Source organism: Acinonyx jubatus, chromosome B3 (genome assembly GCF_027475565.1).
Source record: "Acinonyx jubatus isolate Ajub_Pintada_27869175 chromosome B3, VMU_Ajub_asm_v1.0, whole genome shotgun sequence".
Lineage (NCBI taxonomy): Eukaryota > Metazoa > Chordata > Mammalia > Carnivora > Felidae > Acinonyx > Acinonyx jubatus.
Window position 1 is genome coordinate 118352211 of NC_069386.1, and position 16448 is coordinate 118368658.

Consider the following 16448-nt stretch of genomic DNA (forward strand, 5'->3'; position numbering starts at 1 on the left):
GAACAGATTAAAGGAAGCCAGGGGTTAGGTAGGTAAAAGCTGTGTGGTTATAAAAGGATGACACAGGGGATCCTTTTGGTCATGAAATTGTGCAGTATCTCGGCGGTGATGTATACGTGAATCTATGTCGTGATAAAATTGTACTGAGCTAAATATACACATTCACAAATGAATACAAATAAAAATGAAGAAATTAAGAAAGAGATAGAGTATGTGTTAAATGAAAGGAAATTGTGGAAAGAATGTTTTAAAGGAAAAACAAAAGCTAATTTAAACATAAATGGCATTCACTTCTTGCGGTGAGAGGCCAAACTCTAGTTCAGAGACAATGGAGAGCAGCTCTTTTTTTAAAGGGATTTTTTTTTTAATTGTGAAAAATATTTCTTCTGAGCATCCTTTTTAAACCCCATGAAAACTGAGATTGGTTTCCTTTACTAAATACAGTTCAGTGAAAGTATAAAGAGTGTGGGCGTCTGAGACCTAACTCCTGGGTTCAAATCTGAACCCACTAAGCTTCAACCTTGGGCATGTCACAAAACGATCATATCCTCCTTTTTATAAACAGGGTTGATAATAACCTTCTTCACATGGTGGTGGTGAAGAAGAAGTGTGATTTGATTGGTGACTAAATACACAAATACAAGTAATTGTTACGATTCTTCCCTAGAAGTCATCTGTCCTTTCCCTGTGGTTTTTTAATTGATCTTCCCCCATGCTTATGGGACTCTTTTCTTTTCTCAATATATTTCTCTGCTTCTCCCCAAAGATGACTTCCCTGGCGTAATTCTGTATTATCTCAGGAGTGTGTGTGTGTGTGTGTGTGTGCATGTGAACTCAGGAGAGAATATCTGAACAGTCCTCTAACCCAGTTGTCCTTTCTACTTCTGTAGGGGAAACCCAAGAAGAAGCTTATTGACAGGAAGAACACGGTAACTGATTTTTAAAAGTTGAGAAATTCTTTCCATGTGCACCATGTGTGACCATGCACGGGCTAAGCATGATATTTTATATAGCCATTTTTGGTGGCTCAGCTTGAATAGTAACATAAAAAATGTTTCTGTTGAAACACTCTACTGCGGCAACTTTTTACAAACTAAATTTGAGATTTACTTTTTTTTTTATAACTACAGGTATATCATTTGAACTGATAATAATAGTGTTCTTGCTTGGCTGTGTGAGAGACACCAAAGTAAAAGGAGATTTCAAGACTCCTGTCATGATAGAGTCAAATAAGTGGTTATGTTTGGCCTTGATATACTTGGAGCCTATAACTCTATGCCGTATGGGACTGAGCAGAACTGCTTCCAGTTTGCCACAGAACTGAAAGCATTCAAAATACCTGTGGCTCTTCACTTTGGTGGAGAAGAGAAGGGTCTTAGAGGAAGGGCTGGGATGGCCTTGCCCAACCGAAGACCGCAACCACAACAAAAACTCTTAAACCTAAGCACTATACCCCCCTGGTTTGAGACCTTACATACATCCCCTTTGTGCTCTGCCTCTTGAGAAAACAAAATGTCAACAATAGGAACATAGAAAGAAACATCCTGTATCTAGTTGTTAGTTTCACATTTAAGGATTAGGATAAACCTGGTTTCTTGTTGAAACCCGTTGAAGCCTAAATCTAATTTTTCTTTAAAGAAGGAAAACATATGCTTGCCGTTTAATTAAGGGAAAACTGGGAGAGGTTGAATTTGTAACTTGCTTCCAAATGAAAGTCACAGTTAATTTATAAGTTTCCTCCCAGTTTCTCGTCAAAGAATATGCCTCCTAGAGTATATTGCTATCAATTTGGCGATTAGAAAAAATCAAACAAAAGAAAAAAATCTTAAACAATAAGTATTTAAAATTCAGTTGGTTCTGGCCTTCATTTTTGGCATTTATATTGCCATCAGGAGTTTTTTGGTGGTATAGAGGCATAAGCAAATGAAAGCTGGCATATAATAGACCATGTGCTGTTGTACGAAATACATCTTAATACATTTAAAAAGATTAAAATCATAAACAGTATGGTCTTTGAACACAGTGGAATTAGAAAGCAGTAACAATAGAAAATCTAATATTTGGAAATCAACACCTCAAAATAATGCATGGGTCAAGAAAGAAATCATGAGGGAAATTGGAAAGTATTTCAAACTGAATGATAAGAAAAATGTAACATTAAAATGTGTGGGATGCAGCTCATGTCATGTTTTGGGGGCAACTTATAGCTGCTTAAATGCTTGTATTAGAAAACAGAGGACTAAATCACTGATCTAACATTCCATTTTGTGAAACTAGATAAAGAAGAGTAACCCGTGTAAATTGAAGAACGGACATAATAAAGGGTGGGAATCAATTAAATGAAAGACAAACAATAAAGAAAACCAGTAAAATCTAAAATTGTTCACTGGTAAGATAGAATTCATAAACTCTTACGTAGACTGATCTAGTAAGAAGAAAGAACAAGAATTACCAATATCAGATAGGAAAGAAGGAAGTAATTTATAGATCCTACAGAAGTCAAAAGGACATTAAGGGAGTATTATTAATAACCTTATTCCATTGCTTTGACAACCTAGAGGAAATGTCTGAATTCCTTGGGAGGGAATACTTGACAAAAATGACACAAGCTGAAATAGAAATTTTGAATAGTCCCGTATCTATTCAGAATATTGAATTTGTAATCAAAAATCTTTCTGCAAAGAAAATCCCAAGCCCAGTAGTTTTGCTTGTGAATTCTCTCAAGCATTTGAGGAAGAACAGCACCAATCTTACATAAATTCTTTCAAAACTATAGGAAGAGACACGTCCCAATTCATTTTATGACACCAACATTAATTATGACACCAAAGCTTGACAAAGACATTTTTTAAAAGGTAGGGGAGGTGCCTGGGTGGCTTAGTTGGTTAAGTGTCTGACTTTGGATTTTGGCTCAGATCGTGATTTCATGGTTCTGCTGTCAGCAAAGAGTCTGCTTGGGATTCTCTCTCTGCCCCTCCCCTGTCTCGCGCATGTGCTCTCTCTCTCTCTCAAAGTGAATAAGTATACATTAAAAAAGAACATTACAGGCTAATATCTTCATGAACAGAGACACAAAATTTCTTCAAAGAATAGTAGCAAATTGAATCTACCAGTATAAAAAAAAAGGGTAATACATATGACTAAGAGAGGTTTTTCCTAGTAATGCAATGTTGGTTTAACATTTGAAAATTCATCAGTATAATTCACCATATACAAAGGGAAAAAACCCGATGATCATTTTATTAGATCCAAAAAAAAAAAGCATCTGATGAAATTCAACACATTTATGATAAAAACTCTTAGTAAATAAGGAATAGAAGGAATTTCTTCATTTGGTAAATGCCATCTATAAAAGATCTATTGCTATCATCATACCTAATGGTAAAATATTGAAGGCTTCCTTCCATGAATCATAAGATACCAAGATGTCCATTTTCACCATTTGTAGTCACTTTATACTAGAAGTCCCAAGCTGTACAATGAAGCAAGGGTTGGGGAAGAAAAGGCATACAGATTGGAAGTGAAGAAATCAAATGTCTTTCATCTTGGATGATCTGAGCTAGTTAATAGGAAATCTTTTTTTTTTTTTCTTAACGTTTATTCATTTTTGAGAGAGTGCAAACAGGGGTGGGGCAGAGAGAGAGGGAGACACAGAATCCAAAGCAGGCTCCAGGCTCTGAGCTGTCAGCACAGAGCCTGACGCAGGGCTCAAACTCACAAACCATGAGATCATGACCTGAGCCAAAATTAGACGCTTAACTGACTGAGCCACCCAGGCACCCCAAGTTAATAGGAAATCTTAAAACATCTACAGAATAACTACAAGAACGTATCATTGCATTTAGCAAGGTCTTTGAACATAAGGTCAATATACTAAAATGTATTGTAGTTTTAAATACTAGTAGTAAATAATTTGAAAATGAAATTAAATTTTGCTTATGGTAGCATTTGAAAATACGAAATTCTCAAGGGTAAATTTTATAAAATATGTTTAATACCTATACAGTAAAAGCTAAATATTCAGTAAATATTACTGAAATAAATGAAAGAAGATCTAAATAAGTGGGGAGATATGTGATGTTCATGGATTAGAAGACTGAATATTGCAAAAAGTGTCTGTTCCGCCCAAATTGATCTAAAGATCTGATACATTATTCCAGTATATATATACGTATATGTATTGTGTATATATATGTATATATATATATATTATATATATATATACATATATATATGTGTGTGTGTGTATATAATAATTCCAGTATATATATAGAGATTTTTTTTTTTGTAGAAATCCACTGTATTTTTCTTCACCAAAGCAGAAATTGACTTTAAGTTTTTTTTTTTTTGTTTTTGTATGTGGAGATACAAAGGACTTAGAGTATCCAAAGTCATCTTGAAAAAGACTTAGGGTACCTTACTTAAAGAAATACTACAATGTTCTAGTAATCAAAACTGTGGCAAGTTGAACAGAAAAGAGAGTCCAGAAACAGACCTATATTTATGTGGTCATTTGACTTGTATCAAAAGGCCCAAAGTAATCCAATGGGGAAAGGAAACTTTTTAACAAATAGGACTGGAACTGGATATTGTACTTTTAAAACTGAACCTCAGCCCCTGTCTCCCAGAAAAATTAGTGATGATTCAGAGACATAAACAGAAAAGCTCTTACGATAAAATTTCTTGAGGAAAATCTAGGACAGTGTCTTTGGGCCTTTGGGCTTGGCAAAAGTTTTAAACATGACGCAGAAAGTGGTACCCAAAAAAGAAAAAATGATAAGCTAGATTTCCTCAAAATTATCATCATCCCATACTGTTTGGAAAGTGACCAGGCAGGCCATAAACCGGGTGAAGATATTCATCAAACAAAGGTCTGGTGTCTAGAGAGTATGACAAACTCCTATAACTGAAAAATTAGAAGACAGCCCTCTTACAAATGGGTAAAATATTTGGACAGACACTTCAAAAAGAAGGTATGTGAGTGGCCAGTATGTTCATGAAAATGTGCTTAACACCATTAGTTATCAGAGAATTGCAAGTTAAACTACGAGATACCACTGAAATCCAGCAGAATGGCTCGCATTATGTCATTGTGTTGTACACTTTAAATACATTACAATTTTATTTGTCAGTGACAGCTCAGTAAAGCTGGGAACAACCTGAAAATGACCGACAGCATCAGATGGTGTGGAGCTAATGGAGCTCTGGTGCATTGTCATTGGCAGCAGAAACTGGTACGAGTTCTTTAGGAGGGGTCTGGCAGTTTGCTAGCCTTGAAAGCTCCGTGCTGAGATCTCTGCCCAGAAGAAATGAAAAACGTAACCACAAAACGACTTGTACAAAAATGTCCATAGCAGCTTCATTCATAATATTCCCAAACTGGAAACAACCTAGGGGTCCGATAACCAGAGAGTAGGTAAACTGTGGATTATTCATAGAGTGGACTAATCCTGAGCCGTACAAAGGCATAAGTGTGGATACACATCACGTGGATGAATCTCAAAAACAGGCAGAATGAAAGGAAACTTATAAGAGTTCATACTGTGCAATTCCATTTTTAAGAAGTTCTAGAGTAGGCAAACCTAATATGTAACGAAACAACTTAGGAGAGTGGTCTCCTTTAGGAGTGTGAGGGAGGGATTGACTGGGAAGCTTCGTGAGAACTTTCTGAGGGGGTGGTAATGTTAGAGCTCGGGTTACATAGTTCTAGGCATTTGTCAGAACTCACAAATGGGCATTGTAGTATTTGGGTATTTCACTGTATATGGTGTTTAGCTCACCAACAAACAAACTAAACAGAAACAATAAACCAAAACACCAAAAACAAATACCCATAAAACAAATACTGAACTCTAGCTACTAACGATGTGCATGTTAAAGCATTTAGGTACAAAGTGCACTGACATCTGTGTGTAACTTTGAAATGCTTTAAAAATTAAATGGATTGGTGGATGAATAGAAGAAGGGATGGTTGGATATATATGTGCTGAAACAAATATAGCAGTATATTTATTTCAGAAACTAGGCAATGGGTACATGGCTGTCTGCTGTACAGTTCTTAAAACTTTTCTGTTTGTGTAAATATTTTCAGAATACAATGTTAGAAAAATAAAATGAGGTAGATGTAGCTAAAAGGTGTTATAATTTACTTACAGTGAATTCAGTTGTTTATTTAAAAATATTAATGGTATGTCAGCTATGTGCTGGGCAGTCTCAGGACCATTTCTGATCCAGTGACTGACACGCAAGCCTGGTCTTTACCCGTATAGAACTATTAATTCTGTTTATCAGATTCATAATTTCTCCATCATTCCCTACCTCCATCCCGTGTAATACTTAGAACTTATTGGTCTATTCAGGGTTTCTTAGAAGCTCATAGTTGTTATTTTAAAATGTTAGTTTTGTTTCATTTTCTTTAACTGGCTAAAAATCTATTTTCACAACTACATGCGTGTGTGAGGGGGGTGCAGTGTTCAGTTTTTGGGACTATGGTAAGCTGGCTTTGAACTTGGAACTATTTTTAAAGTTTATTAATTTGCTTCCGGTGTCTGCCCCCATGTGTCAGGACCATCTCTATTCTTGGCTCAATTTCCTGCTCTAGCGAGAAAGATTCTAGAAGATTTACTGTCCAGTTTATCTACTCAGAAATCCCTAAAACACCTAAATAGACCAAAAGACACAGTCTTTCCATCATGCTTAGAGATTGAAAACTCTCAGAGAATTGAGGTCCCTTGACCTCAAAGGGAATACAGTTTGAGTTCCAGGGAGTTGAAGAGAGAGAATTCAGAGCCAACCGGTTAGATCTTGCATTCTGAGTATTCAGAGTTAGCTGCCTGGTTTAGACACTGACATGGGCACTTCTTTTCTGACCCATTGACCAAGATCCCTCTCTGTCTTTGCTGACCTAGTTAGCTCTGCCTGCCCAGTACTTTTCCCGGTCCTTGTTTGGATTGGGCCTGATACCAGTCACTTCCCTAACTTCTGATTTATCGTACTTTAATGCCTAATGTAGCTGCTGCCATCCTCTGTCCACCCCATTTCCCGTCCATGACCTGATTGAACTTGGCTTTGTCCACCATCTGCTGCCTTCCCTTGTCTGTGCCTCTGACACTAACTCCTGACCTATAATCACCAGCTGGAGAGTCCCTACCACCTCCGCCTATCTCCTCCTGTAACTAAGTAGACTCTTAGGGAGGAGAGTTCCTTTTGTTGGAATGTTTGAGACTTGGTGTGCCTCGGGGTCTTGGTAACTTTTGACTGAGACTTTCCGCCATAAATCTTAGCTCTGGGCTACCGTATTCACAGGCTATCAAACGTTCCTCCCCTTGTCTCAACTTCTGCTAAATTTGTGTTTATTAAATAGCGTATACATTGGAAGAATATTTGTATAAGTCTGAGTAAACTATAATGAGTAACAATAAAACAAACACCTCTAGCCACCACCCAGCTTAAGAATGAAAGCGTTGCCAGTATCTCCCAGTCATCCCTAGGTATAAGGTATTGGGTGGCACTTTATGGTCTTTGCGGTAAACCGTCAGCCAGCCTGACTGAATACTTTAAAAACACTTAAACATTGTTTTCAGATATGTTTTTGTTCAGAATATTTACTAAATTCAGACAGGCCCTTAGGGAAGTTTTAATGTAGATTCCAATTCCAGTATTCCCATTTTTCTGTCAAACTTTTTAGAATTCAGTAGACACACCATGCCCAACCTGTTGTGGTTACAGAATTCTGTCAAGCTTAGCCTTGGAATAAAGGAGAGCTTTCTGAAGGCTGTAGCAACCATATTGTTTTTTTTCCATAGACTGGCTGCTGACGGAGCACCGGAATTGAAGGTGGAGAGTATGAACTCCAAGGCCAAACTGCACGCTGCCCTCTATGAGAGGAAGCTCCTGTCTTTGGAGGTGCGGAAACATCGACGACGGAATGGCAGATTGAGGGCAATGAGGCCAAAATACCCAGGTACCTGCTGGTGAGCTTACGCCAAACTCCACTGTCCGGGTCCTGCCAGGCCCAGTTGATCAGCTTCTTACTTCATACTTAATCAATCAGAACCTTCCTCATGCATACATTTAATTTTTCTGCGTAGTCTTTTTCTCTGAAACTTAATTTCAAAAGGGTTGGAAGTTTCTAAATCTTCCAGTCTATAGTATTTGTGCTGGGGAATAACTGAAGCACATACGTTTTGGCCCATGGCTAAATACTTGAGATGTAGAGATAAATCAGTAGAAAGAAACACTTTAGCTGAAGTTTAATGGAACCCTGAGCATTGTTGTTCAGGTTTTTCATAATTAGGTATTAAAGCTGGTTCATCCCTTGACATTGCCAAATCATATAAATATTTTAAACATGAACAAAGAGGAATGTGTTTCTCTCCAAGATGCTCCCATGTCATAGGTCTGTTTGTCATGATTGATGGACTGACTTCCTTCCCCCCACCCGCCCGCCCGCTCCTTCCCTCCTTTGTTGAGCACCTGTATCAGGCATGTTGGTCACTAGGGTTTCATTGGTGAATAAAAAAGGTATAGTCCTTGTCCTCACGGACCTTCCAAGTTGGTGAAAGAGAAAGGTAATGAATAAACATAGGATAGAACGATGTTCCCCTGCTCCTTGTGCCCTTCTGAAAACCTCCAACACACTGTAGAGATTACTCTACCCAAGATGTTTGCCTGACGTTGAGAGAGAGCCATTGGTATTATGGTGAGGAACGTGAACTCTAATGGAGGTCATTGTAGGCTTTTGAAATATGTAAGACTGTAGAGTGGCATGTGTGTGCTGTTGATGTGCCTCTATTGTGGTCTGATTTAGAAATGGGATTTTATTAAAAAGATGAAGGTATTGGGAGAGAGGAAAATTTAATCTTTTTTCAGCAACATTAGTGATTCTTCGCATTTAGTGATCACTCAACCAGCTGAAATGAATGTTAAAACCGAGACAGAGAGTGAAGAGGAGGAAGAAGTTGCATTAGACGACGAAGATGAAGAACAGGAGTCTTCCCAGGAGGAGTCTGCAGGGTCCCTCGGAGAAAGTCAAGCCAAATACACCCCCCCACTGACTGTTATGGTAGAAAATTCACCCAAAGAAAATGCCGCGAAAGTTTCTGAATGGAACAATAAAGGTGAACAGTGCTGCAAAACTGAGACTCAGGAGCCAGAGCCTAAATTTAACCTGATGCAGATTCTGCAAGATAACGGCAGTCTTAGGTATGTACCTTTTGTAGTTGTAATAGTAAAACCAATGACTTGTATTGTGTACCAGGTCCTGGGCTGATGGCTCTACAGCCATTTTCCTTTTCTGACAGTGGTCCTGGGAAGTAATGACTCTGATTTTGTTATTATTGTTACTAAGGAAGAATGTCATTACTTTTGATGTTGTTTTGAATATTAATAATTGTCAAGAGGAGTCACTTGCCCAAGGTATAGCGCTGCAATCCATACCCAGGTCTCACTGGCCCAACAAATATTTGCTGGGCTGGAGTGTCAGTCACTAAAAGCACAGAGTTCAAGCAGCTCACGGTTTTGGGTAGGGATCCTTAAAGAGCGGGGGCGCCAGTATGGACAAAGCGCTCTGTATCTTAAATACAGAAAACAGAGTGACTGATCTTGCCTGGGAGGCCTAGAGAGACATTAGGGAGGTGGCAATATTTGAATCAGGCTTTGGCGGATGAGTAGGATGCCACGAGGGCCGAGAGGTGACAGCTAAGTGCGGAAGTGCCAGGAGAGGAAATAAAGGCAGAGAGATGTGATAGTCTAGCCATTCATTCAGCCCTTCAACAGAAGTTTATCGAGCACCCGCCCTGTGCGGGAATGTGCTAGGCTATGGTAGTGTTACAGTAGAGACCAAGACAGGCTCGTGGGGCTTACGGTCTTGGGGGGTGTACTGACGGTAAACAAAAGAAACAAGGTAGTTTCAGGGAGTAAGTAGTGCAATGCAGAAAGAACAGGTTGTAGTGTTAGAGTGTAATTGGGTGGAGGGTTTCTTTAGATTGTCATGTTCAGGCATGAAGAGGTAACCTTTGAGGTGAGTCCTGAATGATGAGAAGGAGCCAAGTCATGGAATATCAGGGGGCAGAATGTTCCAGGCAGACAAGCAAGTCTGAAGGCCCTGAAATTGGAATGAGCTTGGCGAGTTTGAGAAACCTGGGTTAGCGTGGTGGAGTTACACAGAGAGAAGTGTGCAGTAAGAGATACGACTAAATAATTGGATGTCATTTGATCACAAAGGGGTTTAAGAGGAACCGGGACTGTATTTTCTAAACGGATAATTTTTAAGCAGATGAATGCTATGGTCAGACCTTGATTTAGAAAGTAGATTCCAGGTGCATTGTGGGGCAGTGATTGATAAGAGGAGAACTAATGGCAGAAAGGTGAGTTAGGGGCTGTCACAGTAGTCCAGAGCCAGAAAGATGAAGGCCTTGACCAGAGCCACGACTATAGGAATGGAGGGAATGGGATGGCCCGGATGAAATTTGCAGGTTAAAATTGGCAGGGCTTGGTCTCTGTAGATGTAAGAACTCCAGAGAGGCTGGATTTTTCCAAATGTAACAACTTGGCGATGCCATCAGTCCACTTAAGGAGCATAGGAGTTGGTTTCAGGATAAAAATGATGTTTCAGTTGGGGCACGGTGAGGCGGAGGGAGGGCTCTGGGATGAAGTTGCTCAGCGGATCGGTGAAGATATCACTTTGAGGGTAAGAGTTGAACAGGATCGGGCAGTTGATAGTTAAGAACTTCAGAGTGAGTGAACTTGTCCAATTCATTTAGTCCAGCAAGCATAGACTGGAGAAAAGGAGGAGAATTGAGCCCTGGGGAAAACCGGTGTTTAATAGTAAAGAGGTAGGAACTAGCAGCTAGAGAGGTAAGCATCAGCGTAGGAGGTGGGAGTGTGGTAGAACTCTCCAGAATGAGAGTTCCAAGCTGTAGCATGCTTCAGACGGCCCGAGAGAGCGTGAAGAGTGAGAAGAGACTGCTGCATTTCTGACATAGGGCCAGCCTCTGAGTTGTGAGAAATTACGAGTTGAGAAATAAGAAAGCAAGTGCAAGCTAACTTTTTCAGAGGATTTGGCAATGAAAAGAAGATGAGAACACATCAGAGAGAGTGAGGAGTGAGCTAAGAGAAAAGGATTTTTTTTTTTTTTTCCCAACGATGGGGATTCTGAAGCTTATTTATAGACGAGGGGAAGGATTTGATGGTAAGAAGACCAGAGATACAGAAATGGATATTGATAGAGAAGGACCCCAAAGGAAGGCGAAAGAGGCCACTGGAGGGGTCTCTCTTCCTGTTAAGTCAGAAAGAAAGCACTATGGGCTGAGTGTAGTAGTTAGAAGTTAAAGAGGAAAGGAGTTTACGTATTTATGCACGATGGCCTTTATTTTCTAAGTTAGAGGGCAGTTCTTATATTGCATGGGTGGCGGGTGACGTCGGGGTTTGGGGAGGTATGCAGATGGAGTTACGGTTTGGAAGAGTCTGTTAGTTGAGAGCTCACTGAACTGTTGGGAGACCTGGACTCTCTCTTCGCTTTTTAGTGATTCCCAGCTGGCTGTGTGATCATGGCGGCCAGTCAGAGAGCTTCTCCGTGCCTCAGTTTCCTTTTCTTTCAGGCCAAGGTATAAGGTTAGACAAATGTTTTTCGGACTGTGCTTTCTGAGGGGGAAAAAGGATTCCACTGAGTTGAAATAGAACATTTGAAAACCACTGGATTATATTCTGAGGCCCTTTCCAGCAATAACATTCTACTTAGCTGTTGTAGAAATAAATGATTTCTTCATAAATCTTATGGATCTGACTTTTACTGAGTAAACTGTTGTAGTTGCCTGGTGTGTTAATGCAAATGAGTGGTTTTCAGACTCTGTTCCCTGTAGCTACCCATGATTCTGTGGGGCACCTCAGTGGCTACTGAGGGGTCTCAGGGAGGTCGTGGCAAGGATTCGAGACTCCAGGCCCCAGCCTTTAGTTGCGTATTTTTTATACTGAGGATCCATATAAGCTTTTATGGTTTTAAAACCAAGTTTCACTGGTATAAATCATTTCTAGCTTTCATTCTTTCATCTTTTTTGGTATGTTGAAAATGCCTAGCCAACCAGTGTGTCCAAGTATCTTGGGGGCAGTCTCAGAATTAACAACCCAGGGGTCCCTTCAATAAGGTTTATAGAAATGGAAACCTCCATACTTGTTCATTTGATTTGTGGCAATGACTTACAACAAAATAACGATTGAAATCTCAACTTCGAAGTGACATCTCCCTTATCCAACAGACCTTCACGTTTCAGCGTTAGAGGAATGATTAATAAAATGAGGTATTCTGCTACTTGGGAGATATGTGAAACATGCCATTTCTACCTCATTAGGTAGCAAGTGAATTTGTGGATGAAAATTAAGAATTTTTGTCATTTGTTTTGTCTTGCAAATAGTTTGTTGTGGAGGTAAATGGTTGAGGGGAAAGTGGTCTCCAGGTGAATAAGAATATAAGTGTCCTTGTTGAGAAACATTTGAAAATAGAAATTTGTTTTTTCAGAATCATACTGTGCTCCCATAAACCATCCCCATTAGTTAGAAACATGTAGCCTTACTTGTATTTTATGCTTTGAAGATCTTCTATATTAAACTCTCAAGAGCAAATCTGCTTCCAACCTGACTCCCCTCCTCTTCGGTCCCTCCCGCACATAACGCAGAGGTTAGACCTAGACCCTGTTAGGATGTCCAGTTCACTCTGGTCAAGTCCTTCATCCTAACTTTGGAGGAACAGTGAATAGAAAGCATTCAGTGATTGCATGTGTGAGGATTGTAAACAAAGTTTGTGTTGGGCCCTAATCTTCGCTGATGTAATTCTGGCTAGAGTGTCAGAAGGCCGATCAGCTGAAGTAACCAAAATCTCTCCTGAAGGAAAACAGATCCGCTACAATTAGCAGCTGAAGTGAAAATCATCAGTGTGTCTCTGGCCTTTCTGTCTTCTAAACTGTAGCTTCAACAGATTTCCTTGTTTCCAGCCTAGACCACCAAGCAGAAATCAGCTGAGTTCTCCAGTGATGTCGCTGAGGTGCTTTTTTTACTACATGTAAAGATTTTGTTTTCCCACTGAACATCTGGGCTCGTCCCAGCCTGTCAGTTCATCTATGCCAAACTCTGTTGGACCTCACTCATTTGTTCTGGGCTCCTGCCATTCCTGTCTTGTAGTTGAGAAAAGCAGGACTTGAAGATTTGGTCTCAAAAGTTCCTTTGTAGGATTTATCGATTTCCTGCTTCGGAGGCTTTTGCACACCAGAAATATTAGTTGCCATAGCAAAAGCATACTTTTGCACCAACTGATAAGTATATACTTTGGGCCTCCAAGGCAGGAAAACCTTTCCACATGAATGCAAAGGTTCTTGTGAAGATTCAATACTTTGCCTGCCCACCTCCCCCAGGAAAGTTGTTAAAAAGTTCAGAGATAAGGTGTAAGAATAGGAAACCTGATTTCCTATTCCTGTTTGGTTTTTTCCCCTCTGTTAATAATGAGAAAATAAATAGGATTCTCCATCTGTGATTCTGTTAATAGGAAAAAAAAAAAACCACCTCATGCACTGTGTAGAAGGAATCTTTAGTCAATGACTGCATGATGGGCTTCATTTTTTTTAGCCTTCCTAATAGGAGGATCCTCAGAGCCCGCTTTGAATGAGGCAGGTACACATTTGGTAGGCTTACCATTCTGTCTCGTGACGGTATGTTGTTTTGGATTTCTATAGCAAAGTGCAGGCCCGAAGAGCGTTCTCTGCCTATCTCCAGCATGTTCAGATTCGCCTGATGAAAGACAGTGGAGGTCAGACGTTCAGTGCCAGTTGGGCTGCCAAAGAGGATGAACAGATGGTGAGGCTCTTCTTGTTGGAACCTTTTTACTTGCCCTGTTTCTTTTCTTTCCTCTTCTTTTTCTTCTTCCATTTTTCCCCCCAAGGGTGAAGAGCATTATATTCTTCCGGTGAAAGAATTGTTCTTCACTATAGTTGATGGATTTCTCTTACTTTAATGTGAACTGGCTCCTTGATCTGGGGCCATGTTCATCACACTGTGTGTTGAGGGCATCAGTTTATTTCATTCTGGAAATGGAAACTGATTGCTCATTACATGTCAGGCCCTGTGCAAAGCCCCCCAAAAGAATAACAACCTAGAGCCCTTTCTCAAGCAACTTCACGTTGTCTGAACTCTTTGATGTAGGCACTGTCATCCCCATTTTGTAGATGCAGAAACAAAGGCCTGGAGCAGGGAGGTAATTTGCCTGTGGTCCCACAGCTTGTGTGTGGTGAGACTAGAACTTGAGCCCTGATGTTACAGTTGTACGTTATTTGGTTTTCTATCATTTCTGTGCATCACAAGGTATTTGTTTTGTGTCCTAAGGGGTCACGTTCACTCTGAAAATCAATGCTTTGTCATAGGCCCTCTAAGAATGTACCATCCTCCATGTTAACTTTATTTCTCTACTAGTTAAAATTTTATAACATTCTGAGATGACTGGAAACAAACTGTGTCATAATTTTTGCTGTGTGTCAGTCATTTGAACATGCCTAGAATTTAATATTCTAGCAAGGTTTGGTTTTCTTTTTGAATTGGAAGGATCAGGAACGTCACGCTCTTTGGTAAGACCAACGCTTATAGAAGAAGCCGTAGCCCTTCTTTGCCTTTTAACCACAGGGATCTGTCACTGCAAAGAGAGCGACTTTTAAGGCTGAGAAGTCTGCATCCTTTGTCCATCTCGGTGGTGACCCTACCATAATGTTCAGTTCTCTACATTCAAGCGGCATGTGATATGCCAGGCTTATTATGAAAACGTGAGGGACATCCCAGAAAACAACTTGTGAGAGTAAAGTAGCCAATACAACCCAGAGATAAAACCTTGTGCATTGTGAATAACCCTTCGACTGTCAGTGGAAAATGTTAGCTCTCCTCTTTCCAAGTGGAAAATTGAACCTGCCTTTTTGAGAGTCAGTTTGTCTGCTCCACTGTGAAAAAATCATATTTTAATATAACAGCTTAAACCACCCTATAGTAGAGATAGCAGAGTAGAACCGTACGATCCAACCCTCTGGTTATCCTTTATGCTGGAGGAAATGAGCACCAAAGGACAATGAACGGAAATCAAATGCAAGGGATAAAAAAATAGCTCAGAAGAGAGTAACCGCTGTACGTGCTGGCTTGGAATTCACACAAGATTTCAATGGGGTTTGTGACAAGAATGCTTAGGATCATCACTGCAAAACCTAATACCAGTTCTGTGCGTTCCTGTGTGAAAGTATATCTAGAGAGCAAACCCTAACCCATTCCCTGATGATTGTGGCGGTGGGCTTGTTGATGAGGAAGGTAAGGGTAGAATTGCTCTATCTGCTCCAGGTGAGGGTTAGAGATTCGTTATCACAGCTCACAGGAGGTGCATTAATAGAAGGTCCCCCAAATCTATCATCTTAAGGCAATTTTTTCATGTTGTGGGGGGTGGTGGAGAGGGAAGGAACAATTATCTTTAAGGCCCCTGGTCTCACAAAATGTCCCTTTGAAGCATTTGTGATAATGTGAACGATCTGATTGGTATCTGTTCGGATTTCAAAATCCCTTGCCCCATGCCAAGTGAGATGTGCCCTTTGTCCCCTTTAATGACTTTCCACTGTGCACTACCCCCCAGCCAGCCCCCTTCGCCGTGGGGAAGGAAAAAAGAAGCCATCACCTCTCAAGCATAGAGTAGCTGTTCTTTCTTTTTCTTTATCACTAAACTTTTGAAATTAGTGGTTTCTGTTCTTCATTACCCATGCACTTCTTAGCCTCTTCCTTCTATTCCCTTTCCTCTACTGGAAGCATTGTCTTGAAATCATCTCACAATGGCCGGATCCTGGGCCTTGTCTTGGCCTTGGTCCTTTTCAGCTCCAGCCTCTTGGAAGCTTTTGACATGGGGCTTTTGACATGGGCCTTGACCTCCATGACACTATTTTCTCCTTGTTGTTTTGTTTTGTTTGTTTGTTTGTTTGTTTGTAAATGTCTGGTGTTTCTACCATGGGGTTTTTTGCTTTCGTTTCTGATTCTTCCTCCTCTTTCCTATGAATATTTCTGTTCTTTCTCTTCTGTCTCACCTTTGATGATATCATCTGCTCCCATGGTTTTAATTTCCCCTGTCCGTGAAAGCTACTTTCCCTTAAGCTTAAGTTTTCTCTGATTGCCCTGTTAGACGTGGTATCTACACTTTGAATTATGATAGTACTATTTGCATGTGGGTTGTGATACTTTTGCAGTTACTTCTTTAATACGTAGTTAATTTGTATACGTATTTATTTTGCCTTTCTGATTGCCAGCTTTTTGAGGGGAGAGAATAAGTTTCTTTTGCTTTGTCTTTCTGTATCCTTACTGTACCTAATGTTTTTGCTCTGGGTCTTTTTTGTTGAAATGTATAGTATACCTCTTCGCGTATCTCTGTTGGGCAAATCCTTCATACCTTA

General features: G+C 40.0%; 1 protein-coding gene across 16 annotated transcripts in view; it reads left to right on the forward strand.

Moving 5' to 3' along the window:
- Positions 1-16448, forward strand: part of TTLL5 (tubulin tyrosine ligase like 5) — a 282100-nt gene that overhangs the window by 93459 nt on the left and 172193 nt on the right. For 10 of the 16 annotated variants that reach the window (XM_053224740.1, XM_053224738.1, XM_053224747.1 and 7 more), the window contains 4 exons: positions 891-929; positions 7806-7973; positions 8872-9204; positions 13722-13842. In XM_053224740.1, the coding sequence (XP_053080715.1) occupies positions 891-929; positions 7806-7973; positions 8872-9204; positions 13722-13842 (661 nt within the window). The remainder of the gene's footprint in view (positions 1-890; positions 930-7805; positions 7974-8871; positions 9205-13721; positions 13843-16448) is intronic. The other 6 variants (XM_053224741.1, XM_027066199.2, XM_027066203.2 and 3 more) reach the window with 3 other exon arrangements.